General features: G+C 42.3%; 1 protein-coding gene across 1 annotated transcript; it reads left to right on the top strand.

Annotated features, from left to right (window-relative positions):
- Positions 1-758: 758 nt before the first annotated feature.
- On the top strand, positions 759-25805 carry LOC125441954 (pyroglutamylated RF-amide peptide receptor-like). The gene is made up of 6 exons (XM_048513025.1): positions 759-1270; positions 10546-10704; positions 11717-11778; positions 17907-18142; positions 19761-19858; positions 24528-25805. Exons 1-6 carry the CDS (start codon positions 928-930, stop codon positions 24815-24817), a joined length of 1188 nt encoding a protein of 395 aa, XP_048368982.1. The 5' UTR covers positions 759-927; the 3' UTR covers positions 24818-25805.
- Positions 25806-27375: the final 1570 nt, after the last annotated feature.

Here is a 27375-nt window from a genome sequence, read left to right as displayed (position 1 = left end):
CTAATGTCAAATAAATCAGCTTAAAGCTTATAACCCTTGTTTAGGTTCAAGTCACAGAAGGTAATCTACGTAGAGAAAATCCTTGCAATTTGGACTCCTTAGAGCTCTCAATAAGTGCTAGGAGGACCATGGGTTAATGGAACAGTCTACTCTGCTCTAATTTTAATGGGTTACAATAAGGGATGCAAAATGCTGCTGTTATCAGTGAGCAGTTCGAGCCATTGGTTAACTGCGCTTTTGCTCCGATTGGTCCAAGGCAGCATTTATATTCTGAGGATCTTAGGAGTCCTGTTCCTAGCAATTCTTTTGGACAGAAAGGAGGGTGCACCTGATATATGATGCTAAGAAGTGTAAGATTCTTTTGTAAAGGAAAAGGAACAACTGAATCAACATTGCTAAAGACTTAAATGTACTCTGACCGGAAACATAGCTACAGTGTGTGTGTGCACAGAGGGGAGAACTGCAGAAGGAGGAAAATTACAGTTCCCTAGCAACTTTTTTCTGTCTTGCATGTTCTGTCTTTACATCGTTCGGACAACATGTACTCTGCCTTTCTTAGATTACAAAAAAGATATGGAAGTGCTTCAAGCACATTAACTTGAGGATCATATAATTTGGAAGTGTGGAAAGACACTGCTACTCCACAGCAGCTGAGCTAAACTCTGAAATAGAAGGAATTGGACGGGGCAGTCCTATGCTCTAGGATGCCGGACAATGTATTCTGAGCATAGTGCAGCCTCATTCATGGGTCAGGCTCCACACAATCAGATAGCATTTTGAAGAACTTCAGAAAGGACAGTCCTTAGATTCAGTACCCTGGACAGCTCATCTCATGGAGTAGCTTTGGGATTCACCCTTATGGACATCGCGCACAACTCCCAGGCAATAGAAACAGCACAGCTGACTCGATGAATACAGAGCAAGACCATGGAAAAGCGACTTAACGTAACTGCTGAGACCCTCAACAGGCTTCTTCAAGAACACAATATGACCAGGCAAGAGTTCATAGCTGCTTATGGCCTCAAGCCTCTAGTATACATCCCTGAATTGCCTCTCAGTGCCAAGGTTATCTTCCTGGTGCTCTACATAGTCATCTTTCTACTGGCACTTTTTGGAAACAGCCTGGTGGTGTATATCATCATTAAGAAAAAAACTATGAGAACTGCTACCAATATTTTCATCTGTTCCTTGGCTTGCAGTGATCTGCTGGTCACTTTCTTCTGCATACCATTCACACTTCTACAAAACGTTTCCTCCGAATGGCTGGGTGGTAAGTCTTAAAATATCTGTCTTCTTCCTTTCATCCTAGCATTTCAAAGTGCTTCATTAGTAAGTTGGATTGTGTTTGTTGACCAGTATAAACCAAATTACAGTTGAACTGTGTGCTTCCTGCTCCTTAAAAATGGTTCCGAAGCGGCCACAGTGAAAATAAATTGAAGGAATTGAAGCACACAAACCAGTCCCAATTATTTCTACTTAACTTGTGCAGGAGAAATTTTGGTGGACTGTGCTCCATGCCAACGGCAATGAAAAGTAAGTCATCTCTTGTACATTTTATCTTAAATGCCATCTGTTTTGTTTCACTTCTTTCCAGACGAATGAAAGTTAATAATTTTGTCCTACAGGGGGGCTGGGTCTAGTCATCATTTTTTTACCTCAATCTTACCCTGTTTCCCTCTTATTACATCCTACTGTTTCCCATTGTTTTTTGTCCAGGCATAATTTCTAAGTTGGTCGAAGGGGACTCCCTTTTTACTAGTGCAAAAAGCTGATTGGATCCGAACTAGGGTATAAAATAATATTTTATTTAGATTTCTTCAGACCCATAATTGATTTTTCTTAACATAATTGATTGAAATCAACTCCAGGTTTCAATCATTGGCATAAATTAGTGTTCTTATTCAGTCTTTTAAAAATGATCACTACATCTTTGCTTTCTCTTGCAAACAGTCGATAGGACCCATACAAAGCAGTAGGAAGGGAATAAAAAAAATTGGCTTTCTTTTCCTTTGTGGGGTGTGAGGAACCATCCCATCATAATTAGTTTAGGAATGTACAAATATTCCCATTTAATTACTAAGCTGAGATCCACAGACCCCTTTCATGAAAGCGGAGAATGCTTTCACAGCGCTACCGAAGAGGATCATTATAGCCTTCACCTCCAGCACTTTGCCACTCCAGAGGGGACCATTTGGTCAACATGGTGGCTTTTCAGGAGATATGAGGAGAACACTGTTGGACAAGGGAGGTGACAAAAACTGAAAAAATCTGTGGAATATTGCATACAGTGATTGGTATTCCCGTCGGGGGGTGGGGGTGGGTTTAAACCAAATGTTTATGCTGCAAGCTTGGGGCAGTTGTTTACAGACATATGCATTCAACGTTAGCAATGTACATCAAGCCACACTGATAAAAATTAACCAATTCATGTCGTATTCTCCATCCAAAAGCACAAAAGCTGTCTGATATCTATGTGAATCATTTTTGTGCATGCATAAAAATATTTAATAATGCCACAACTTTTGCATCCAGTTGACAGTTTTTGTATGCTTGAGACACTTATTAGCAATAGTGAATATCTTTATGTGGAAAGCCGGAGTCAAAAATATTTGCTATGTCCCTTAGTAACTTTTAGAAAAGAAACTGCACCACCACTAACTGAGATCTATGGGTTCATTTCCCCTCTAGTCTAAATAGCAGAGCTAATAATGACAGGAAGGACTTCATTCTGTATTTTTAATAGTCTCTGTATTCTATATTCTGTACCTATCCAAACCCTCACCTGAAACTGTATCGTCTCCACAACCTGTAAAACTGAGCAGTCTGATAGGGGAAGGGGGAACAGCATATTTAGTTTTTGAGCAGTCCAACCATGAATTAAACATCTCCCACACTGCTTTAAAAGTGCATATTTTGGAAAACCTGGTTGCTCCCGATTAAGGGGTCAGTCTGAATGCCCTTCTGCTGTTTGAGAAAAAGCAAACAGTTTTTGTGAGAGTAAGCTGGAGAAGAGGATAAAATGGAGGAGACAATCAGAGTGGTACAGAGGTTAAGAGTGGTGGACTCTACACTGGAGAATCAGATTTCTTTCCCCACTTCTACAAATGAAGGCTGCTGGGTGACCTTGGGCTATTCACGTTTCTTTTTAAACTCTTTCAGCCCCATCTATCTCATAAAGTGTCTGTTATGGGGAGGGGAAAGGAAGATGATTGTAAGTCGCTTTGAAATTCCTTAAAGGTACAGAAAAGCAGGGTATAAAAACCAAAATTCAAAATTACTGAAATTTGGGGGAGCCAATCAGCATGAGTGGTCCATCCCCAACGGTCCACCCTTTTCTCTTTGGAGGAAGGGTGGGACAAAAATGTGATAGATATTAACATTGATTAAATTATAGCACAAAAATTATAGTGCATTCCTTTTGCACTGATCAGTTAATGTACATCTGTATGTGTATGCACTGGTAACCCCCAAAGGAACAAAATATACAAATTGAAAACTTTAGCAAACTGAGTATGAAACAATTCCAAAATTTATCTTAGTAGTTCTCCAAGGTAAACTAGGGCTGACAAACCGTACCCACAGAACATGGATAGAATGGAACAAATGAAATCTGCTTGCCCTGGTAACAACAACAAACACCTCAAAAAGAAGGCAAAATCTACCCCAGCCCTCTGATTAGTTTATACGCTGTCTTATACATGTTTGTCATGTTCATACATTATATTTTAGGTAAATGCTTCAAAACAATTATATACCTTTAAAAATCATGCATAAAGTGTAAGCTGACCTTCGAATTATCACTGGTCCCTAGCTGGCTGCTCCAAGAAAGATCATATGGGGTAAACTGTTCTTGGATTGCATCACTTGTGATTGCAAAGGAGATGACAGGGGCTCATATAAGTAAAGGTTCCCACCATATTGCAACCACATTAAAAACATCCCTGTACACAAGTTTCATACTTCATCACAACCAGATTCTTACTAGATGTTTGGGTGTCATGCGTTCGCTGCAAACTTGAATCTCCTACATTTGTCTCCCTGACAAACAAACATGTCACAGGATATAATTTCTTGACTCCTATTCAGTTGATTGTCTGCTGCTACTTGTGGGGGCTGAACATTATATCACACCACACATTTCTTTAGAAGATGTTACCATAGAGAAACATGGATGGATGGCACTCCCATTAACACCTAATTGACAACCCAACTCACACTCTTTCTGTTGTCTGGTTGAAATCTCATATGCTGTCAAAATGTACTAATTTATTCAATGAACGACAATGACAAATGAGGGCATTTCTGTCCCACACTTTCCCCTTTTGCCATCAAGTAACAGCTGACTTTATGGCAACCCCTGGTGAGAAGTTCAAGGCAAGAGATGTTCGGAGTGATTTGCCATCGTCTGTCTCTGTGTCACTCCCCTGATATTCCTTGGAGGTCTTCCGAATACTTGCCAGGATCAAGGCTGAGAGTGTGTGACTGGCCCAAGGTCACCCAGCAAGTTTCTGTGGCAAAGTACGGATTTGAGCCTGGGTTTCCCAAATTCCAGTCAGACACCTTAACTATTACACCCTGCGGACTCTCTTCCCCTCATTAAGAGCTCAAAAATTACTGCCATGCTGATGCCAACATTTAGAATTGTATCAGCTTTATAATATGCATACTTAGAGAATAGAGTGAATACACCAGGTTTCCTTTATTTTTAATTTGCATTCGCTGCAAGAATAGTTGTGTAGTAGTTCATTTCTTCAGAACTTGACTTCAGATGCTCGGCAGTTGACAGAGAGAGTCAAGTCCATTCTGAAGTCAATTTCTTAGCTGCAGTGATATTGACATTTCCTTAAAAATACGGGTGAGCCTCTGGGATCAACCCATCAATTTGCACAGCAGCGATGCTGCAAAACAGCACTGTTGGCAGAATGTAATTGTTTTTGGCCATTTGCTTCAAATTGATTTTTTCCACTCGAATGAACCATTCAAAAGTGGTATCCAGTGAGCTTTTACAAAAATTTATTGGCTGACTCATCTCCTATTCTAATTGTGAATCAATTCAGGAATACAAATTTATTCCTCACAGGGTTCAACTTGTGTCATTTCAGGAAGACAGGACCCAGATTCCTTGTAACTATCGGCAACAGAAAGGCTATTCAGAAGTAGCTTCTTTCTTCTGTCTTATTTGAGACTTGCCATTCACTGTAAGGAGTCTAGAGACGTACAACACAAAATTTTGTCTCAATAAACCTAGACAAGCACAGACATGCCCTTTCAGTGGTTAGGGACAGATAGTGAAAGCCACATTGATGAGTTTGCATTATTGTTTAAAGGGGGCTGTTGGGTTTTTCTGCCGGGAGAGCAAAAAGCCTAAACAGGTCAAATTTTCACTTTTGGCCTTTCAGGGTCAGCACGTACTTTTTCGTGTGTGCTTTTAAAAACAAGAAAAGCAGGGGTGGTCTCATGCACCTTGTGCCGAGAAGGGAATGCTTACAGACATGTGAGGATCACAGCATGTAGCAAAATGATTTTAATTCACCCAAACAGGGGCTATTTTTCAAACAGTGAGGCTCCTGTGGTCATTTTTTCCTACTTACATGGGGGGGGGGGGCGTAACAGAGGCACACCAGGTATCGTGGCTTCAATCTTCCCACACCCAGAGTGCTCATTGGCTGGCAAAAAACAGAGAAGTTTGGCAGAGGGGCTTACAGAACATGCTACCATTCCAACAGAGGGCGTTTCCCCACTTCAAAAAAGAAGGAGATATGCACTGGATTTGTTTGCTGCGGGACCTTTTGGGCGTGGGTTCACGTTCCCCACCGCAGCTTCTGCACCTCAAAGGATGCTCCGGCAGCAGCCACGGAGATTTCCCACTCTGAGGCTGTGGAACGAGGGTTCAGCTCAGGGGCCATCCTGATTGGCTGCTGCTCTTGCTGGAAAGGGATTTTTTTCTTTTCCTGTGCGAGCATGCGCAGATTGATACAATATAGCAAAGTGGGAGATGAAGAAATGGCTCTTAAAAAAAACCCAGAATACTTCAAGCCACTGCTCTGTAGACTAGAACCAGCTACCTTTTGCACAGCAGCACAAGGCTTAACTTAGTTGAGCTACAGGAGTTGCTGCTGATTGCAAGGAGAAATAACAGCCTGTAAGTGAATGTAAACAGTGGAACAAAGACCTGGCTCTCTGTCTCTCCCCAAAGTTCCCTTTGTGCTAAAAAAGAGCAAGAGATGGAAAAAAGGAATCAGACAGTTGCTGAAAGGGTTAGTATTGTGCCAGGCTCCAATTTCCTCAGGAGTTCAGCATATTCAGCACTCCGGGTGTGAATAAGCTCGGAAACAGCCGTTCCTCCATTTCCCCCTCTCTAGTCAGCTCAGCTTTACGCTGCCTTTACGGGATTTAATTGACGTTCCAGTGCTGCTGACTGAGGAGCCGAGCCCCGCCCCAATCTGCATTTATTCTTTTTTTTAAAAGTCCCGCACGGAGGTTTATTTTTAGCGAAGAAAAGCCCAAGTTTCCAAAACTGCCTTGGAGGGGGAATGGGGCCAATGACTGTGAAAAGGGCAGCTGCCAGCTACTCGGAGAGGCATTCCTGCAGACCTGCACATCTACTAGACTAGAGTTTGCATCAAAGAGGCAAAAATGATTTTCAGTGAGCTGGGCTAAAACACCACGAAAACAAAATTGGCTGCGCACGCATCCTGTCCCGCCCACTGCTTCCTTATTGGGCTAAAGGTTACACGTCAACAGCAGGGGCGGGAAACTGAACTGCGGAGTCACGCCTGGGCTTCCTCACTGCCCCGCACTCTCTGCGGGGTTTTCAAAAAGCTGCTCTTCCTTCCAGTAGTCGAAAAGACGCGCGAGAAGGGGGAAGGAGAGCGGCGGAAACGGGGTAGCTGTGTTGCCACCGCGGATGCAGTGGGGAGCGCTGCAAAGCCACGGGTTATTTGACAGAATAGCCCGCAACAAATGTTAAGTGGGGAAAGGGCCGATACATGGAACAGCTCTGCCTCTCCTTTCTGACTGCAGCAAAGATGCTAATTCTGGGTGAGAAAATACCTACATGCCAACTGGGTGACCTCAGGCTAGTCACAGTTTTTCAGAGCTCTCTGTCCCCCCCCCCCCCCCCGCCATTTTCAAATGGTTCCAGCAGCATGATCTTTTGAGAAGGAGTTGAGGAATGTGGTGATCCTGCCGTCAGTGGCAGGGGGTGAGTTGTTCACGCTTTCCTGTTCAACAAAGATAACCACAGTTGTCTCAAAGCACTGTGCCAACTCACCATTTATGTGAGAAAGAGGGAAAATGTAGAAAAAGTTGTCAACTCCCCCCCAAAAAAGCCTCAAAGAGCTAAAACTGCCTTCAGCATAGCAGGGGAGCCCATAATTGAGCACAGAACAGACCATGGGTCATTCAGACACTGACACCAACCAAATACAAACACATTGGAACAGGTATCCCCCAATCAGACCCTCTCCCTTCTAAGTTTTGCAAATGCTCAACCTACATGCCCCTTCGAGGCAGCAGTATCCCCCAAATACACATGTTCTGCAAGTTCTACAATGGCCCAAATACATGCTTCTATAAGTCCCACGCCCTTCCAATAAGACCACCTCAAAAACTATTACTATATTATGCTAATGAATCCCTGACTCATGCCCTTAATCACTGTGGTCTGACTTCTGTTCTTCTGATGCTGTTAGGATAGGACGCAACATATCCTTAACACCCTTCTTACCATTGGCAGAATTATTTACAAATTCAGCATGTCATGCAGGTGTGCCCTAACTGTAATGGTCTTTGGCCTTATGCAATAAATGCTATGCTGGTCCAACTAAATAGGAAGACAATGAAACCAGTTCAGAATTTGATCCAAGCCCATCAACAGCACATGAGAACTGTAAAAACCAACAACTCAGAAATGGAGGATATCTCTTCCAACACATGACCTAAAACAGAAAGTATGGCATGCATACTCTGTTGGCTCCAATCTGATATGAATTTGGATTTACTGGACTAATTTTCCATATGTCTGCTTTTCTAGAATTCCACTTTATCATTCCAGAATCTGATATGTTCCTGTAGCCTAATAAGATATTCCAGGTGTTTGATACCTGAACATTTTTCAAAATCATAGTGCCTTATGGATAGCTAATACAGAGAAACAGGCAAGGGTAGCCGGGGGCTCCTCCTTTCCATATGTTTGGTTTATGATCCTCTCCAGATTATTCTGCCCATCTATGATGGACCTTTCAAAAGTGTCCAGTCAGAGCTTAGTTAACAGATGACCCAGTGGTGGGATTCAAATAATTGTACAATTGGTTGTTTACAAGCACCATTTTAACCATCGGTTCTGCTGAAGTGGTGCGAACCTGCTAAATCCCACCACTGTGTGGCCCCTTCTGACATGATAACTATACATGATTGTATCATGTGAAAAGGACTATTTGTCACTCATAAACTGTGGATTCACTTGGTTCCAAACTCCATAAATTAGAGTTGAGATAAAGAGTACTTAATTCCTTGCAAGTGGATCTAAAATATATAGATGACTAGGAGCTGTTGTGAGTCAACAACTCCTTTTTGGATTGGTGCATAAAATAGATCTGTGGAGCGAGTTCACTCCAGCTTCCTATACAGGATGTTCAGTGTACCACATTATGTGCTATATGCAGCCTTATGTTTAGAATCAGGACAGCATTTTTGGAAACCAGGCTGGTTAATTTCATTTAAATTTTGGACTCGCCTGTGCTTCAGCCAGGAGGTTGGAAGTCTCACTTATTTATCACTACCTGAGCACCAATCCTCAGCTTGATGGATGCTTATTGAATCTAAAATACTTTCTTTAGGTCTCTCTCTTGAAGCTCTTACAATGTGCTCAGCCAATGAAATTATATGAACCCTAAAGGGAAGGTTAATAGATGAAGAATACCAGGCAGAGGTTGACTGGTGAAGCTAGAAAGTTCTGCTCTCCTTTGCACTTTGGAATTCTTCCTGAAATTGGTTATATGGCTAAATATTTGCTTCAACTATCTGAGACTTGCCAGTGACGGGCTTTTACCAGTGACAAATGCAATGTGCTCCCTTCTGCCATACTACAAGGTCAGCAGTTAAAAATCCCATTTCAGGACAGAATCTGTGCATGCAATTTGAATGTTGTTGAGACACTGGGCCATCCCTTGTTTTATTGTCCCTGTTTTGTATCTTGCTCCAGCGCTGCTTTAAATCCCAATCTACTCCTGAGCTCAAGCAATGATCCATCAAAAATTTAACACCACCCCTGAAAGAAAGCCAGCAAGAATAATAAATTCAACATGTAGCACAGAAAACCTTACCACACGTCTCAGTTATGGCTCAGAAGCTGTGCAGGCCAATAACCAGGAAAATGAAGTGCTCTGAAATTGTCCTTTCAAAGGTGACAAAGTGAATAGCAGCCATTCAGCCTTGACCATTTTGAAAGGAGATAAATGCCTGTCAGCCAGAGCAGTCATCAGTTGGCCCCAAAAGGAGCTGGCAAAAGAAACTAGCACAAATGGCATTATGGCACAGCAGTCTAAGTGCAGATGCAGTGCTGGGTCTAGGAGCGTGATACTAAGTCCCTTGTACTCCCCAGGACGGGGTTGATTTTTGAGCTGGAAGGACACTCGTGTCCCTTCTCTCATCTCACCTGTGCCTGTTGCCATGCCCATCTCGTGCCAGTGCCTTTACCCTAAGGTTTAGCTTACGGAAAAAAAGGCAGTCCCTCCTCTGTAGCCTGTCCTGTAATCCAAGAAAATAACTGTTTGTTGCTAATGGCTGCAATCTGGCACTGAGTTCAGTACACTTAAACACAATACTTGGTTAAGAGCAAATGGCATCGTAGCTTGAAAGTTAATGATATTTTACATTAACTGAATCAAGCCAACATCATTTAAGGTCTCAGCCGCCCTGAGTTCATTAAGAATGGGCAGAGTAAAAATTGAGTAAATAAATACTGCTAAGATATGTCTTTTCTGAGAACAGATGCAAAGCAAAACTAGATTACCACTGGTAGCTATCCATTTTTATCATTCCAAAGGTAGTTAGGCCTCCTAATAGTCATATTCTGAGAGGCAATTCCATGAGGAGGCATTCCCCAGTGAAACTCACAGGCAGTTGGATCAAAACTGAAAATAAAAAGCCCTACTTCAGACAATGCAAAAATAAGTCATGCAATCCAGTGCTGCAACGTATGATAATGGATGTTTACTACTGTAGATTGCTTTATAATAGCATCAGTCAATTTGCTAGACAATGACCCTTAGACATGATAGCTCAATAGAGCTACCATGTTCAGGGGCAATGCACCTCTGAGCATCAGGCATTGGGGAGAAGCAACAGGTTTCTTCAGTGGCACCTGGTCAGCCACAGTTGGAAACAGAGTGCTGGACTGGTAGCAAGGAGTGTTCTTGTTGATCCCTTGTGAAGATTTCATTACAGAAGTCCATTGCAGTAAGTCATATGAGTTGTGGACCCCAATCCTTATTCCCTGAAAGGACTGTCCAGTTCATTAAACCATGCCTTTATTTTTTCCAGGCCCCTTTGTGTGCAAGATGGTCCCCTTCATGCAGACCACTGCTGTTGTCAGTAGCACCCTGACTATGACTTGCATTGCCATAGAGAGATACCAAGGCATCATCCACCCCTTGAAGATCCACAGGCAGTATACAAACAAGAGAGCCTACAAAATGCTTGGTATGACTGCAGACTAAAGGGACTGGGGGGCACTCAAAGGGACTAAAACCACTAGGATACAGCTTTGTGCCTCCAACTCTTTATTTCAAAATCAGACCATGATTAACAGGGGCGTAAGGAAGCAAACTGGAGCCCTGGGTAAAACCTAAGTTGGATGCCCCCCCCATGGGCGGCCATCCCACCACGACGCAAAAAATTTTTTTTGCACCAGGTCATTGGTGCCTTTAGCCCCCCCCCTTGGCCTGGCTCCCCCAGGACCCCCCTCCCCCCATCCTGATCGGGTGCCGCAGCTGACGAGAATCTGCCCCACAGTGCTCGGGAGAGCCCCCCTCCCTCCCCTCCATGCTGACCGCCTTTCTAGGAACACTTGGCAGGCACAAGGAAAGGTATCTATGATGCCATTGCACCCATGGACACTATGTTGGGAAGTCCTAATGTATGGCATTATGAAATTAACAGTTATAAGGTTTCACTGGTTTCACTGTGGAGGTATAAAGGGGAAAGCATGTCTCCGCAACAAAAAGGTCTAGAGACTTACTTTAAAAAAAGAAAGAAAGCTAAATGAAATTAAATTAAGTCATAGGACCTATATAGGCTATGTGGCAGGGGAAGGAGCCATTTCTCCACAGGCTATGATAATGCTAGAATGATATTTCAATTGCCAATTAAGTAAAAAATCCTGGGGATGGGAATGACTGCCACAGGGAGAATGGGGCGGAGACATTGCCACTGGTGTGGGGAAGAGTAAGATGATCCAGACTTCCCAGTCCATAAGGATTCAATGAAATAAAGAACCTGATTTGGTTCCATGAGGAACTGATTTAAACATGACAGAATTTTCAATAGCATGAGGTTTTTCTTGCTAAGCATGGCCGAGACACCAAAATCAATTCTTGTTTCTCAAATTGGGTATCTTCTATTATATTGCAACCAATATAATTGGACATTTCATTCGGAAACCAACTCAAAACAGCTATGTTCATGAAATTCCTCTCTCTCTTTCTTTAATAAGGATGTGTTTGGACAGTGGCAATCATTGTTGGATCACCTATGTTTTATGTTCAGACTTTAGAGGTAAGTTGCAGTCAAAATGAAGGAAAATGCATTTCTTAAAGGCTGTTTGATTAAGCATTTCGAAAAAGACTGGGCTACGATCTGAAAGCTGGATTTTTCCCCCATCAGTTCAATCCTTAAATAGGGCGGAAAGCTATCTGTCTGGAACTCGCATTTGTTTATGCTGCCTTTGAAGGTGACAATTATTTTCTAAATCAGCCCTTTGTGTGTGAACTTGAATACTAATTAATTCAATAAAACATTTCTCAGTTTTGTAAACAGCACAACAACTTGATAGGGTAGCAACACATTTTATGTCATGATGTTAAAGGCTTATAAAATAAGAATTCGTTTGGGCTCCCTTTCCACCCCCTCTCCCACATCATAGTTTTTCTGCTGCCTTCTATATATTTGATAGATCTTCCTTAATAAGCATCTCCAGCTCCACCACAATATGAGTCCCTGTATGCAAATAAGCATTTAGGCTCAAGTTAATTATGACTTCAGAAGCTTCTTCAAACAGCCATTAAATAAAAACCTACAAATAGGGTAAATAGCCTTGTCTGTGCCAGAGAGCAAATATATTAGATGATAGTCATGTGAACATGCTGGCAAGGATGAGATTCATCTATAAAGCTATACAATAAACAGCTTGGGATCCATTTATAGACATATGCAGTAAAACACACAGCTCCACATAGCTGAAATAAGATGTCCTGAAGACACAAAAAACAGTGCCTTGGGAAGACACTCCGCAAAGCTTTTTTTCCCAAGACATCTTTAGGATTCCTTGTTTCTGCTCAAGATGTCTTTTTAAAAAAAAAAAATGCTTCAAAGTGCACCTTTCCCCCCCAAGTCACCTGTAAGGCATCTCCTTACAGGCATCTTATATCTCCCATGCCATCATTTTCTGATCTGGTCAGTTTCACCCTCAGCTTGCCCCTGACATGTTGTGTGCATCTGAAGGGATTTTCCCTACTGCCATTTGTTGAAGGTTGCCCAGGTTATTTGCTCTGAAGACTCCAATCCTGGGTGCCTTTTCATCCCCAAAAGTACATACCCTGTTTCCCCTAATATAAGACATCCCCGAAAAATAAGACATAGTAGAGGTTTTGCTGAAGTGCGAAATATAAGCCATCCCCCGAAAGTAAGACATAGCAAAGTTTTTGTTTGGAAGCATGCCCGTCTAACAGAACACAGGAAAAATAAGACATCCCCTGAAAATAAGACATAGCACATCTTTGGGAGCAAAAATTAATATAAGACACTGTTTATATTCGGGGAAACATGGTAGTTGTACTCAGCTGGTCCTGCCGATTCCAGCAATATATAGTTTTCCTACTTAAAAAAGAAATCTGAGGAGCTATCTTCGTAGCTATGCAGATACACAGAAGAGAATCTCAGAAGACAGGTCTGCTGCCCATTGAAAAGCATTGGGTTGACTTGCCCTCCACAGACTGACTTAGTTTTTCTGTGTAGTTAAAAAAAATTATATATTTCCGAAACTGGCAGGACCAGCTGATAGGTCTCCATTCGGTTACACTACTGTCCCTTCGCATTCACAGAGACAATCAAATTGTCACAGAGAGAATCCTCATATAGAAGCAAGATGAACCTCCAGCTGCTTTAAGAACCACACCACTTTCTTTTGATCTTACTGGATGTTCCTGTTCAAAGAGAATTGGTTGATTCCTCCTGGAGGTTTTTTTCCATTTTGGTAACTCTAGTCATGCACTTTTTAAAAATCCACATGACATCATTTTTTTTATCCCTACACAAATTGTAAACAGCACGATTTTTTTTCTGCTAAAAATTCTGTTTTTCCCCCCCAAAATCCCCAAACCCTAAAAAAAAAAAGATATTTTCCAGAATGGCAGTTTTGAGACAATCTTTTTAATATACTTCCATCAACTTTGTTCCACATATTTTGCAGTGCTTCCTTTATTTTCTCTGTTTTGGGGAAAACCAAATAGTTCAAGGGATGCCAAGTCACTCAAGAGCAGCCCTATTGGTTGTCTCACAGAATCTATCACTCCAGTCTTCCGCAGAGAAATGGTTGAGATCCTCAAACTTCCACAGAGCATCTTGGAATCCTACTGGGGCCAAACCCTCACAATGAGTCAACCATCCCTACAGGGAAGTAGAGCGGCAACCATCTGAGACTTCAGCAGCAAATGGACTGACCCTAGCATGGATTGTGTATCCAACCCTCTCACTAGACCACCAGAGACCTGCTCAGTGTCAAAAGGCTAAATACAACATGTTTCCTTTTTCATATGTTGGGCCCAAAAGGATGGACCCATGTTTGGCTGAGCAGCCATAACATACACAGCATGGCTAGATGAACCACTCACCATTTGAATGCTGAAATCTCCCAGAATTATCATCCTGGAGATCTTTAACACTTTCACCAGTACCTACCAGTCAGGTAACTGACAGGACACGGGAAGGATACCTGGAGTCTCAACAACAGGTTCATACAGCCAAACATAGCACCTGTTTGAACTGGGAATTTACTGACAAAGTTAACTAGTCAGCCTTGTGCATATCAAATATTTTAGCCTGAAGTATTTTAATCTTACCAACCCCAAGCAAGTGACAAAAGATTTCATCTTTTCCACTTGGCAAGAGGAAGTAATTTAACACTCCTGGCTTCAGTAATTTGTTTTTTACGCCAGAAAAGACAGGTCCTAATTCCTACTCCCTCAGCTCTTCACCTATTCGAATGAAGTCACACCCCATTAATTACAGCTTTTGTTCACTGAGCTGAATTGTTCTAATTTACAACTGTAGCTTCTCATTTTCCACCTTAAAAAGCACGGTTAATCTATTCAAACTGCTGGGCATACAAGAACTATATTTCCTTATTAAGTGTGCACCTCCAAGAACTGTAAAACAGCTCATTAACGGGAAGAGCTGGGTAGGAAACTGCTGAAGAGAAGTAAGGCAAACGCCAGACTGTCTTTTGCAGATATTCACAAGATTACTAAAAACTGGGGTTGCCTGGAGAAAAAAATTCCTGACCTTTTATTTATTTATCAGGTGATGCTAATTACCTCTGTGCCATGAAAAGCATAAGCCAGGGGGGTCAAACATATGGCCCAGGGGCCAGATACAGTCCCTTGAGGGTGTTTATCAAGCCTATGAATTAGCTGAGGCACCCCGCGCCCACTCCTGATCTGGCCTGTCAAGATGAGGAGCAGGGTCGGGGTTTTGCCTCAACTGTTTTGCAGGCTTGATAAGACCTCTCAAGGCAACCACCCCAACCTGCTGGAGGCTCACAAGTCCAGGGATCCCCCCCCCAACAGTACCATTCTGAGGCAAGCAGAGACAGCTATCCTTCCCCCCACCCAGGGCCCAGCCCAACCAAGTAACATTTATGTCATATTTTGCCCTTGTAACAAATAAGTTCAGCACCCCTGCCTTAAACTGTTCATTTTCACTTATTAAACCTCTGTGAAAAGGGATCCCCCCCACCCTCCAAGTCTCTAGGAATTTCTCAAGGCAAACCTGCTCCCAGCTCAGTCCAACACACAACCAATGAATGACAGCTCATCCTGCATAATGTTTCTCCCAGGCCTTGGTGGCAGGCTTATTTGCTCACAGTCAGCCCTCCCAAAGTGGATTCTTGCCACCAACCACTGATCACCTAACAGAGAGACAAATCCAGGGTCCAGATCCTACATCAAAGCCTAAAATATCCACAAAGGCAGTCCTATTGCGGGACCCAATAACATCAGCGACATCATTTTGAACTAGTCCATTTCCTCATCCTGCAGTGCCATATCATGTGCAATGATACCCTTGTGCTGTTTACAAACCACCCTTCGTTTAGACAAAAGAGTATACCAACACAGATCTGATACAAAAAGCAGCAGTATTTAGAAACCAGTTGGGGAACCATTCCAACCTCCCAGGAACTGGCCTAAAAGTTACTATTCATCAGCAAAAGAACTTCAAAAGAAAACATTAGCATGAAACTGCTGAATATGAATTCATCAAGAAGTCTGAAATTAGCTAACTTTAAAGAGATTTGGAGCTCTTAAGTAATTATAGGTGTTTAATTAAGTGGAACTAGGGAGATTGCTAGTTACTGCTATTGTAAGCAACCTCTGTATTTTCTTGATCACTTTGGAATTTTATATGCATTTCACCCTTAATTCCTTCCTTTCATGGCCTGTTGAAGCTGTTTACAGTATTTTTTAAAATAAACTCATTTATATGTAGGCCCTATCCTACTGAGTCAGCTCCGTCCCACAAAAGTAAAAAGATAAAGACAAACCTCTTAACATAATTAGAATAAAATATAAATGTACAAGAGATTGTATCAATAAAATTTGGTGTGAAGATTACACACGTACAATGCACCTTATCCTTTACAGAAGTAATTATATAATTTATAATACAGAATGCAGTTAAAACATATACGATGTAAATACAATATAAAATCTGTATAAATAACACTAGCAATAATCATTCTTGATACTATCACCATTCATATTTGGAATCATATACAGAATACTAGCAGTTCTTAGAATTCTTTATTTACAAAAAGATTATTATGGAAGTCTGTATTCAAGCTTCAAGGCCCCCTGGAGTGATATAATCTCCTGATGTGATAAGAACAAACAAATCAGCAAGCATAAGTCTGCAAGAACAGCTGAAGGTTACAATGTTTTAAATTTAAATGAAACTCAGATCACTTTTCAAACAAAAATTCAAATTTACTATTCAAACAAAAATTGAAAGAGGCGGTAAATAAAAACGCAGATATCAGCTACCAAGTATCAAAATATTTTTCAAAATAAGCTGTCCCTTCAACATTCAAACTTACTATGAGAATCTGCCTTTCTGATCTTCTAAAAGGGAGATGCTGCAATGGCATTTTACCAAAGCCACAACGAGAGCCGGCGTTGACCCAAGAGCAGAGCATGCTCATTAACAGTTAGGGTAATAGTGTTTAAAGAGACAGAGAACTAACAAGGAGTCGTTTTAGATGAGCAGAGACAAGGCCAAATAGTCCTTCAGTCCTTAATGAGTCCAAAGTATGGATCCAGAATGCTTCTCGGTGTCACAGCAGCTTGCTGATATTACAAGGAATTTAATGTCGTGCATAAAACTTCTCAGTAATAAAGCAAGAGAGATGTAGAGATTTGTGACACTTTTCTAAGTATGGTGGTGCTGCCAAAGCCCTATTTGTAATTTTGCTTTGAAGAGATTTCATGATCTTGCCTACGTATAATAAATTAGACCATAAATAACCTGAGTGGAATTATGGATGGAAAAGTGCTAACCTGCAGGCTCTCATTATATGATACTGCAGATCCCCGATGGAGCAATGGGCAAAATGCATAGGGATCATCATCACGTTACTAATAAACTAGTTTATTTCCCAGTGCACTATCAGCTTTCCCCCCCTCTTCTTCTTTTTATTAACTGCTGTAGCCCTGTGTTTTAGATTGTAGGATTCCTCTGCCATTTTTATGGAGATTTGGCTGGTAGATATTCTGAATAAATAAGGCAGGGGTGTTACAAAGACATAAGAGTGTTATAGTCATGTTGGAATGTATAAAAGACTGTTCACATATTTATGAGCCAACTATCAGGCAATATGACAGTTTTATCTATTGCTCAATCTGTGATGATTTATTCAAGCAAAGAACTCACTGCCTGATACTAGAGTAAGCAAGTAAGGAACAGACATGTCTGAACCACTCCTTTAATAGAAACAATAAAATAGAATTTGAATTTTCAGTTGTCAGAATTTGATAACCACAGTGCAATACAAAGAATTGCATGAGTTGCATGAATAGAGGCAGACATCCTGCAACCGCCATTTTGTTTTGTAACATGGACTTTGACACAAAAATCCAGTTTTCAGATTTTACTGCCTGATCAGATCTCCTGCCCCTTTAAAACTCAGTTCACCTGAAAAACTTGCTTTTTAATGCCTCCATGTTTGGCCCACCAGCTCAGATTTAACCCCAGCATTATTCTTTATGATACTTAGACCAGAACTACCAAGTCATAAGAGGAGACTGGAATAACCACTCCAGGCTCAGAGAAGCAACAGCTAGGGACTGATGGAACAGGGAGTGATGTGGCAACATGTCCTACATTTCTGAATAAGGATTCTTTCTCACTGGCAGGTGAAATATGACTTTCTTTATAACCTTCACCATGTCTCTTGCCTGGAGTCCTGGCAGAGTGTCCAGTTGCGTCGCGCCTACGCAATTTTCATCTTGGTGGCCTTGTTCCTGGTCCCTCTGACAGTTATGCTGTTCCTCTACACCAGGATAGGGTATGAGTTGTGGATCAAGAAGAGGATTGGTGACTCTTCAGTGCTGAACACACTCAGTCGTTGTGAAATGGCTAAAATAACAAGGTAATGAACTGTGTTTAGGCAAAAGGGGATGTACCTGAAACTAGAGCAGCAAAGTTCACGACTGGGAAAGAAAGCTCCTTTTGACACCATGGAAGATCTACCTCTACCAACTCAAGGCTTTACAGACCAAGGCACTGCCATTTTCCTACCCAAAGCAAAGATGCTTACATGTACCTTAGGATTGCCAGCACTGGCCCAGGAAATTCCAGAAGATTTAGGGAAGTGTGAAGGGGTGAGTCTGGGGAGGGATTTCACCCAGAATCTACGGTATACCACAGAGTCTTCTCTCTGAAGTTGCCATTTTCCCCCAGGGCAATTGATCTCTGTAGTCTGGAGATCAGTTGTAATGCTGGGAGAAGCTGGAGGCTGGCAACCCTAATGTGCCTCCTTCCCTTTTGCACAACAGAAGAAGCAAGATGCTGCTGTAGTAGTTTAAATGGAAGGATAAGAAAGTGATTACAACTGCTCAGGAGGAGGAGTGGAGGGCTAATTAGTTGCTTGGAGAATGACTGGTCCCTCCTGAGTGACCTTTTGTTATCCCTTCTTGGCTAAGAAGAACAGATTGGAATAGTTATTTTATTTAAAAATTTAAAATGCTTTACTGCCTCATCCAAAGCAAAAAAAGCCCCTTTGCCACCAGAAAGCCCCCACTTGGCTTAATGGACAGACACCAACTTTTCGATGGCATAAGTCCCAAACCCTGGCTGCTGTGCAATGGGGGCAATGGCTGAGAAGAAGGTGACTAATGTCAGCTCCTCCCCCAACCACGCCCCTGGTCCACCCCCCTTATGTCAGCAAGAGTGCAGGGATGCTGGTACTATGTCCAGTGCTGCGTCCCACTGCTGGGGAGGGCTGCAGCAGCTGCTCACCAGCAGATTCACTCCTCTGTCAGGGCAAGTGTCCCAGGACGGACAAATCTACCAGTGTGGTCCCGCACCGCTCCCACCAGTGGATCCCCCCCCCCAATTTGGGCAGTCTGTTAATGTCTGGATTTCCAATGTGGCACACAGAAAAATATTTAAATATCTGAACAATTAAAAGCATATAAAATTACAAAATAATCAAATAAAAACACGTAAACACACAACACTAGAAGGAAGGCGAATACTTTTATTGCAGATATGTCAGAAGAACCAAGAAGATCTTTATCTACTGGTGAAAGACCCCAATAGAGAGAGATAGACAAATCTTCCTGGGGGGAAAGTTCCAAGGTTTCAGTGCCACAACCATGAAAGTTCTTTCTTCGGTCACCACCCATCCAGTCTCAGATAGCAGTGGCAACCAATGCAGGGCCTGAGATGAATAGCCAAGTTAGTAGTAACCAAATGTTTGTGGCAACTTAGAGATGGAGGTAGATTATACTGTCAGTTTGTACCAGCAGGGAAGGCTGGAAGAAAAGAAGGATTGGTCTCCCCATTACTACTTTCTTAAGTGCACTAGGACTGCATTTTTCCAAGAGGAAATGGCAGATATCAATTGGTTCAACCTTTGCTTCAACCTTTGAGTTAATGCTCTTGGATGAGGGTTCTATATTCCCAGGGCACTGTCCGAGCTTTTCGACTTGTGCATCATAGCATAATCTGTCCCTTATCTTCACTTCCTTTGTGCCTTTTCCCAGGAAGAAGAAACGAGCAGTAGCAACGTTGGTCATTGTTGTGTTGTTCTTCTCTGCTTGTTGGGCACCTTTCCATGTTGTCCACATGCTACTTGAATACAGTAAGTAGGTACAGACTGACCAAATCAAAGTTGGAATACATCAGAAATGAGTCTTAATCTGATCAGTAAAGGTCATTGTGCAAATTGAGTTTGTTTTTTCATTTGTATTTGCATTTGATTTTTGTTTTCTTTGATATTGTGAATATTCATTTTAATTTGCTCAAAACATAACTGTTTTACTTCCATCTAGCTTGCATTTTTCAGAGATTGTATTCTTTCCTGCTAATTTTCAGGTCCTTCAGATGACTTCTACATTTGCCCCAAGAATAAGGTAGTTGGATACTGGTCAAGACACCAGTCTGAAAAATCTGTTGTGTTATCAATCTTCCTTTCCAATATTACTTGCAAATTGCGCAAGTAGTCTTTTGTATGTGTGACAAAGCTCCATAGTTCTTCATCACTGAAGCAGTTGTTTCAATATTAGCACCAATAGATCGACAAGCACTTGCAGACAGACTTCCAGGATGCCCTGTATTTAAAGACTTTGCAGAAATGAGGGGCAAGGTATTCAGCCGTTTGGGCTGATGTACTTTGTGCCTGGTGCTAGCAAGAGCCTATCAAATCATCTACCTGAAAAAAAGCAAGATCAGTCAATTGTGTGACAAAATGCATCATCAATAATTGTGCTGTTTACTTGGAAACTACCGGTCCAAGAACACCACAACCCTTGTCCCACATCCTATCATAGCAAGTTACATGCCAAAGGTGAGTGTACCATGAAGTCATTCATTCCAAGGGGATTACCCAAGCTGAAGAGGTCTAGTGATCATTCTAAAGATGGCAGCTCACACCCACCATGTCTGGGTCATGTCTGGCACAATGGTGGCCACTTGCACCCCCTTTGTCCTAAGCTTGGGCAGCTGCTCATATGGGGTGATGGCCATTATTTGCTTGGACCCCAGTGATGGGATTGGTGTGGTGGGCGGTGGCAGCAGCAGTGATTATGGGGTCCTGTGCTAGGTTTTGACCCAGGGTGTCGGAATTACTCACTCCAAGCCCAGTGAAGATAGCATATACTTTGATGATTAGCAGGGTTATTAGCAAAGTGATCAAAACGAGCAACAATCTGGTTGTTGAATATAGATTCTCCTGAAAAATTACAGATGCAACTAGCAAGTTTACACCATACAAAAGGTATTTTTTTCAATTCATCATTGCAGAACACCTGCAGAGCAAACTGCATCCACTTTTGTTATGTTACAAGATTATGACAACCAGTAATTTTGTTATCATTGTCCTAGCTTTGTTGTCTTGGAAACACACACACACTTATTCAGATTACTGTTGTGAGCCAACTTTTCAGTCTCCTGTGCAAACACCAGGTCTTTACTGATCCATGGGATGACTTCACATCATGACGTTTACTAGGCAGACTATGTTTTACAGGGTGGTTTGCCATTGTCTTTTTCAGTTATCTGTACTATAGCCCAGCAAGCTAGGTATTTATTTTTAATTGTTTTATTAGATTTATACTACACCCAATTCCCGGCCAGAGCCAGGTTCAGGACAGCTTACAAACAGGATTAAGGTACTCATTTTACTGACCTCAGAAGGATGGAAGGCTGAGTCAACCTTGAGCCAGCTTCCAGAAACCAACTTCCCTCGTGACTGAACTCAGTTTGTGAGCAGTGATTTGACTGCAGTACTGCTGTGCCACTGGGTTTACCTACTTAACACCCTGATCTCAGGCCAGGGTCAACAGTGTGAAAATGGTGTAAAAGGGTTTATACTGTTTTCACAATTCATTTCTACACCGGGCTTTCTTGGGCCCAACTAATATCCTTCAGCCCCCCCCTGTTTATTTTGTAGGCATTGCAGTCTCAATTCTGTTGCCATTGAACATGCTGAAGATAACACAAAATGCAATTCATAGAATGTCTAACTGGGTAAACATACATTGCTTTATGAGATATTAGAACATGAAATATTGGCAGATGTCCCTTGCTGGCTTCAACACGAGAGTTCAGTGGTAGCCTTGAACTCAATAGGTCCCATGTCAATCTCAAGCCTCTCCAGTCAACAGTATCAAGTTTGCATTTGTAACATGAATTGTGAAGAGTCAGTTCATCATACCCTGCACCACTGTCCTCTATATAATACAGCTAGGAGGAAGTTCCTGGCTCCTCTGTTGATTGACAACAGCATTCTTACAGACCAACAGAAATCCCTCTTCCTTCTGGACAATGGCTCAAGAGAAGTCTTAGAGTTGACTGCCAAGTTCCTCTGTATTAGTTAATTACAGTCATTGACCAATGAAATTGGCAAACATACAAAATAGAAAAGACATACGCCCTTTCCGCGCGAGACCAAAAGCGGCGACCTGAGGCGGTAAAAGCGCCGCTTTGGGCGCCGTTGCCGAAGCGGCGCTGCCACTAGCGCAGCAGCGCCGGTGACTCCCTCCCCAGGGGCGGTGTCAGGCCGCCCTAAACAACAACCCTTTAAAGGGTTGTTGTTGAAAGCGTCTTCCGGCGGCGCGTGAACTGCACGCCCGGGGAGGAAGGCGGCTGTTTCCCTTCCCTTTCCCATGTATACCTCTCATTAATGCGCCATCCTGCTGGCCTCCTAAGTCCCTCCTAAGCTGTCCTCCGACCCCTGGAGGTCCAGAAGAGGGCGATGTGAAGCGAGGTGAGGAGGAACCCTTGGGCATTCAGCGACATGAGAATACATGGAAAGCGGCTCCATCGGGCAGCCTGCCGTCACCAGAAACTCCAGAGGCGATCGTATCTGCATCGCGAGCGGCCTCCACCGCTACGCCGGCAGAATTCTTGCGTGGAGAACACCTACGACATGTCTTGGAAACGGCCATAGTTAAGTTACAACACACACAAGCCTTTATTGGCATATAAAACAGGACAAAATTTTAAAACAAAACAAGGTTCAGAAATACAGTTAAGATTGCTAAAATTACTAATTTCCAGTATAAAATTTGCAACAGTTTCCTTGGCAAAGAGCACATCAAGAGCTGTTCAGGAGATTGGGTATCTTATAACACTCATGCCACTTGGAGAACATTTCAAAGAAAATGGAATTCATGTAGCCGGTTCAAAATGGCATTATCTTATTGTATTTAGGGCATAGAAACAACAAAGAATGGTCAAGTGTTTCAACCGTAGTCCTATCACATGAACAATACTCTCTTTTAGAACGTTCCATATTCTTAAATCTTCCCTCCAGCCAGAGCCATGATGGCAGCACATTACATCTTGCAGTAGCCAAGGCTCTCCTCTGGGTGGGATTAATCAGCAGACGAAGATATGCTGCCATAATTCCACACTCGCATGGGATTAATAATGTAGTCGGAGAACAGGTTGTCTTGGTAGCACGAGTCAAATTATGAAAATCAAGATCCAAGAGCCTATTCTTAACTAGTCTGAAGGCTTCCACCTTTGTGAGCATAAGGAGTGATTCCAAGGGGAAACCAATAGCTTCAACCTTTCTAAAGATCAAAGTATACCATTCTGAAATAAAGTGATCTGATAACAGAGAGGGAATATAGCTATTGGATCCCACTAGAAAATGTATTTGCAGCCAATATTTTATGGCCCTTATCCATGCCAAGATTTCTAGAGTTGTTTGGCCCATCTAGTTAAGTTAAAATCTATACTGAATTAAAATAACCGCTAATTAAAAAAATTTAAATTTAAAATCCTCTTGCAAATATACCACACAAACTTGGCCATGTTTAGTGCTATTCTGTATTGTAATTGCAAGGCGCTCTTAACGTAACTTTTGAAACATTTTGTTCTGTTTTTTAAATCATCGTTTTAGAGGATTTTTAATATAGATCCCTATTTATGGATCTTTTATATGTTATATGTTCTTTTATAAATTTGTATTTTTAAAGCATGAATTATTGTTGCTATCTGAATGCCATTAAATGTTTCAGTTCAGTATCAAGTGATACAAAAGACCTTACTGAAGCCCTCAGAGTAGACAAAATCAACTTTAACAGACTAACTTTCTGACTCAGTGTAATATTCAGAAGCTGGATCCATGTCCTACTCTGTTAAAAAAAAGCTCGGGCCATTATCACGCGACGTTTCACGGAAACGACGCAAGAGCCAAAAAAAAAAAGCCCCAGACGCCGTTAACTGGCGCCCGCTGCTGCAGCGCGTAGCGGCGATAATGCGCTTCCCTCCCGCTTAAGAGCTGACCTCGAGCAGCCTAAACCTTTAACCAAAGGGTTGTTGTTGAAGGCGTCTTGCTTCCCTCTTGGCCAGCGGTCGAACCGCGCGAAGCTGTTCCCCTCCTCCCACTTACCGTGTCCTCCTCCTGATCTGCGGGCGTCGCAGCCCATACACTATCCTCCGACCTCCAGGGGCGAGGAGGGCAGCGATAGCGAACATATTTCCGCAAACGGCGTTTACGATGGAAGGAAAGACAAGCGACCGATGTGACCGCCTGCGCTTCCCTACCGCCTGCACCATGCGCTTCGTCGCGAGAAACCGATCCACTACGCCGGTGAAACTCGCCCGGCGTGAAGAAGGAGGCTGGCGACCGTGCGAAGCTTGAGTTCAGTCTCTGAGCCACTCAGTTTGGTTTGTCAAACAGTTACCTACAAAAGGGCCAATGTGTGACATGCTTGACATGGCTGTTGGGGAAATACATGAGCTGTAAAAAGGCATGACTAGTAAGCCAAATTCCTTATCTGTTTTTTTTTTATCCACAGATAACCTTGAAGATTACAACGACATCACCATAAAGATGATATTTGCCATTGTCCAAGCAGTCGGGTTCTCCAACTCCTTCAATAACCCAGTCGTCTACACCTTTATGAATGAGAACTTCAAGAAAAACTTCATGGCTGTCCTCTTTTGCAACTCTAGGAGCCATGAGGTGGCTGACAAACAGGACAGCCAGCACTTATTGAGAATCAAAGTGGGACTATCGAAATGTACCCATAGGAACGAGGGTCAACATCCTCAAGGCCAACTGAGTGTAGAGAATCTAGAACTATGACTCAGCAATCAAGTGCCCTAAGCAAACATCAGACCACTCTGACTTACTGGATTGGAAGAGTCCATGAAGCCATGCTCTCTGATAGACAAAGAATCAATTGTGTTTATCCAAGGGCAGGAATGCCAAATATTAGTTTGCTTTAACTTCCAGTTTATTATTTGGGTGGAACAGGGGAAGGAGAAATATTTCATTACCAAACCATTAGATGTATTCATCTAAATTACTTACTGTCCTCATTTCCCTTTATATGTTGTTTCTCCAGAATAATCCCCTCCTCCAGTCTGCAGATCCTTTTATTTATTTTTTATTTTATTTATTGTCAGGTTTATATCCCACTTTATCCCCTCGGGGCGGGTCACAACAAATCAATACAATTCATTAAAACATTTTAAAATAGAACCATACAGAAATTAAAATGACAGTGTTATAAACTCCCAATAACAATTATACATTTTTAAAAAACAGATGGTGGAACGTAATCCTTTCCTGATCATCCTGTTCCTCTCCCCCCTTCAAGGAATGTCCCCAACCAATCGGAGATCACATAATGACATTATGGTGCTACATAGTTGTTAACATTTGGCTGTGTGTTGATATCATTGGAGGAAAATGAAGTAGATTTAAAGCATGGGAACTGCCTGCTGCAACCAGTCACTAATGGAATAGTCTGACATTTAGTTTTATTTTTAAAAAAGATGAGCTTCAGTGTTTTATAGATGCACCCAGTCTCAAAAGTGCTATATCACTGTGGTCCGCATTTCAGCAGTCTCTCATCCAAAGTCAGTATTGAAATACTTTGGACTTGATAGCATTTATAAGGAAATTCAAGCTTAGATGAGCCCGCACTAGTAGGGCCCTTCCTGCACAACCGGAATAAAAAAGTTTGAGGCAGGAAACAAAATGATTCTTCCCAGGAGTTTTACATTGTTATTAGCCCACAACGTTTTATTTCCAGTCTCAAAATGTTTTATATGCATCCCGGATTTTAGCGATTCTTTTTGTGAAAATGTTTTGGAGACACATCTGACTCATGGTGACCCCCTGGTGGGGTTACAAGTCATCATCATCAATAACCTTTATTAGGCATACAAAGTAAAGAATAAATAAAATAATGCAGTAATATAAGCAGGTCATGTTCCTTTCTGTTTTCCTTGATTCCGTAGAGAAATCACTTGCAGGAGAAATTCAGCAGTCTTTTCCAGTGTCTCCTGTTTCTTGCTGTTTAGAAGGAAGTTCATTTGCAAGTCAGCTGGACAAGTTAGTGCTTTGTGGTATATGGACTGTGGCAATAAGTATCTGATGTTTGAATACTTAGGACAGAAGAAAATCCCCTGGTGGGGTTTTCAAGACAAGAGCTATTCAGAGGTAGTTTACCATTGCGTCTCCACATCATGACCCTGGTATCGTTTGGAGGTCCCCCATCCAAATACTGGCCAGGATTGACCCTGCTTAGCTTCTAAGATCTGTTTTTCCTTGTCTATTCTGGTTTGTTAGTCATAGTGAAATTCTTCTCCAGTTATTCTTAATTTTATTCTGTCCCTCTTTGATGTGGGGGAGGGAATGATGCCTGGCACACTGCTCGTTTCTAAGCCCGGGCGGTAGCGGCCAGTGCTTTGTGCAGCGGACTCTCGTGTCTTGTGCAACTGACCCACCTCATGTGATTTTTCTGTGCTCTCATAGCACTGAGACATGACAAGAGCACATTTTGCAAAAATTGTATCTCCCTCATCTATTGATCAACATGGAGCTCAATCTGACCGGATGTTCTTCTGTTTAAGCCTCGCTGAAATGAATGCTTTTCAATGAGACTTGGGCAGCAGAGATTCCAAAGGTTTGTGGTTCACGGGTAAATTCTGTCTGGCTCTCATGGTGGTGCTCTCACCATAAGTCACATCTGCCATCAGATCTAGATTCTTCACAGTGCTTCATGGTAAGGCTACCTCGTCACAACAATGCAGGTTAAGAGCTCGTGTGTCTAATCTGGAGGAACCGGGTTTGATTCCCAGCTCTGCCGCCTGAGCTGTGGAGGCTTATCTGGGGAATTCAGATTAGCCTGTACACTCCCACACACGCCAGCTGGGTGACCTTGGGCTAGTCACGGCTTCTCGGAGCTCTCTCAGCCCCACCCACCTCACAGGGTGTTTGTTGTGAGCGGGGAAGGGCAAGGAGATTGTAAACCCCTTTGAGTCTCCTGCAGGAGAGAAAGGGGGGATATAAATCCAAACTCTTCTTCTTCATCTTCATCTGCAGAGACAGGGTGGAAGGCAGCATTTCAGGGCATCAAAAATACAGCAGAATGTTCTGCAGCCGAAGGAAATTGACCCCTCTGAATTAATTGCAGCTGCGTAACACCATTTCCTCCTCCCTTCCCTCTGCTGTTTGTAACTTCACGTATAACATTTCTTTGCCATCTGAATGCAAACCCTTCATACATCTGATGAAATGGGATCTGGATCCTGAAAATTTATGCTACTGTCAATGTGTCTCAGGAACGACAATGAAGATGAGACTTGCCTGGAACTGTGGATTTATTGTAGTAGCATATAAACAAACAAACA

This window comes from Sphaerodactylus townsendi, linkage group LG12 (assembly GCF_021028975.2).
Source record: "Sphaerodactylus townsendi isolate TG3544 linkage group LG12, MPM_Stown_v2.3, whole genome shotgun sequence".
NCBI lineage: Eukaryota > Metazoa > Chordata > Lepidosauria > Squamata > Sphaerodactylidae > Sphaerodactylus > Sphaerodactylus townsendi.
Note: the sequence above shows the minus strand (reverse complement) of the source record. Positions and strands in the feature narration are given on the sequence as shown.